The sequence below is a fragment of the Apaloderma vittatum genome, unplaced genomic scaffold (assembly GCF_000703405.1).
Source record: "Apaloderma vittatum isolate BGI_N311 unplaced genomic scaffold, ASM70340v1 scaffold39658, whole genome shotgun sequence".
Lineage (NCBI taxonomy): Eukaryota > Metazoa > Chordata > Aves > Trogoniformes > Trogonidae > Apaloderma > Apaloderma vittatum.
In genome coordinates this window covers 368-1,027 of record NW_009729806.1, presented here as the reverse complement: position 1 = coordinate 1,027, position 660 = coordinate 368, and the positions used below count along the sequence as shown (strand labels likewise).

At 62.4% G+C, this 660-nt stretch overlaps 1 protein-coding gene across 1 annotated transcript; it reads left to right on the top strand.

Moving 5' to 3' along the window:
- Positions 1-46: 46 nt before the first annotated feature.
- LOC104277806 (phospholipid-transporting ATPase ID-like) lies at positions 47-632 on the top strand (the record flags this gene model as incomplete). Its single annotated transcript, XM_009874560.1, has 3 exons — positions 47-200; positions 275-363; positions 432-632. Coding segments are annotated over 3 exons (444 nt in total), but the record flags the coding sequence as incomplete, so codon positions are not given.
- Between the last annotated feature and the right edge of the window lie 28 nt (positions 633-660).

Genomic DNA, 660 nt, shown 5'->3' with positions numbered 1-660 from the left:
CAACCTGAATTGTTCTGTGATTCTGTGATCCCTGCGCCCAGGCGAGGTGATTTGTGAACCCCCCAACAACAAGCTGGACAAGTTTGGCGGGACGCTCTACTGGAAGGAGAGCAAATACCCCCTGAGCAACCAGAACATGCTGCTGCGGGGCTGCGTCCTGCGGAACACCGAGTGGTGCTTCGGCCTCGTCGTCTTCGCAGGTGGGCTCGGAGAGCTGCCGCCCCTGCGTGACGCAGAAGGGAGAGCCCCTGCTGACACCCTTCCCTCTCCCCAGGGCCCGACACGAAACTGATGCAGAACAGCGGCCGGACCAAGTTCAAGCGGACGAGCATCGATCGGCTGATGAACACGCTGGTGCTCTGGGTACGCGGAAGGCGGATCCCGGGGAGCTCTGGCCCAGCTGGGGCTCTGACGTCCCGTCCTGTCCCCAGATCTTTGGGTTCCTGGTGTGCATGGGGGTGATCCTGGCCATCGGCAACGCCATCTGGGAGCACGAGGTGGGCGTCTGCTTCCAGATCTACCTGCCCTGGGACGAGGGGGTGCACAGTGCCTTCTTCTCCGGCTTCCTCTCCTTCTGGTCCTACATCATCATCCTCAACACTGTGGTGCCCATCTCGCTTTACGTGAGGTAGGGCAGGGGCTGGGGGCTCGGGCAGGGGT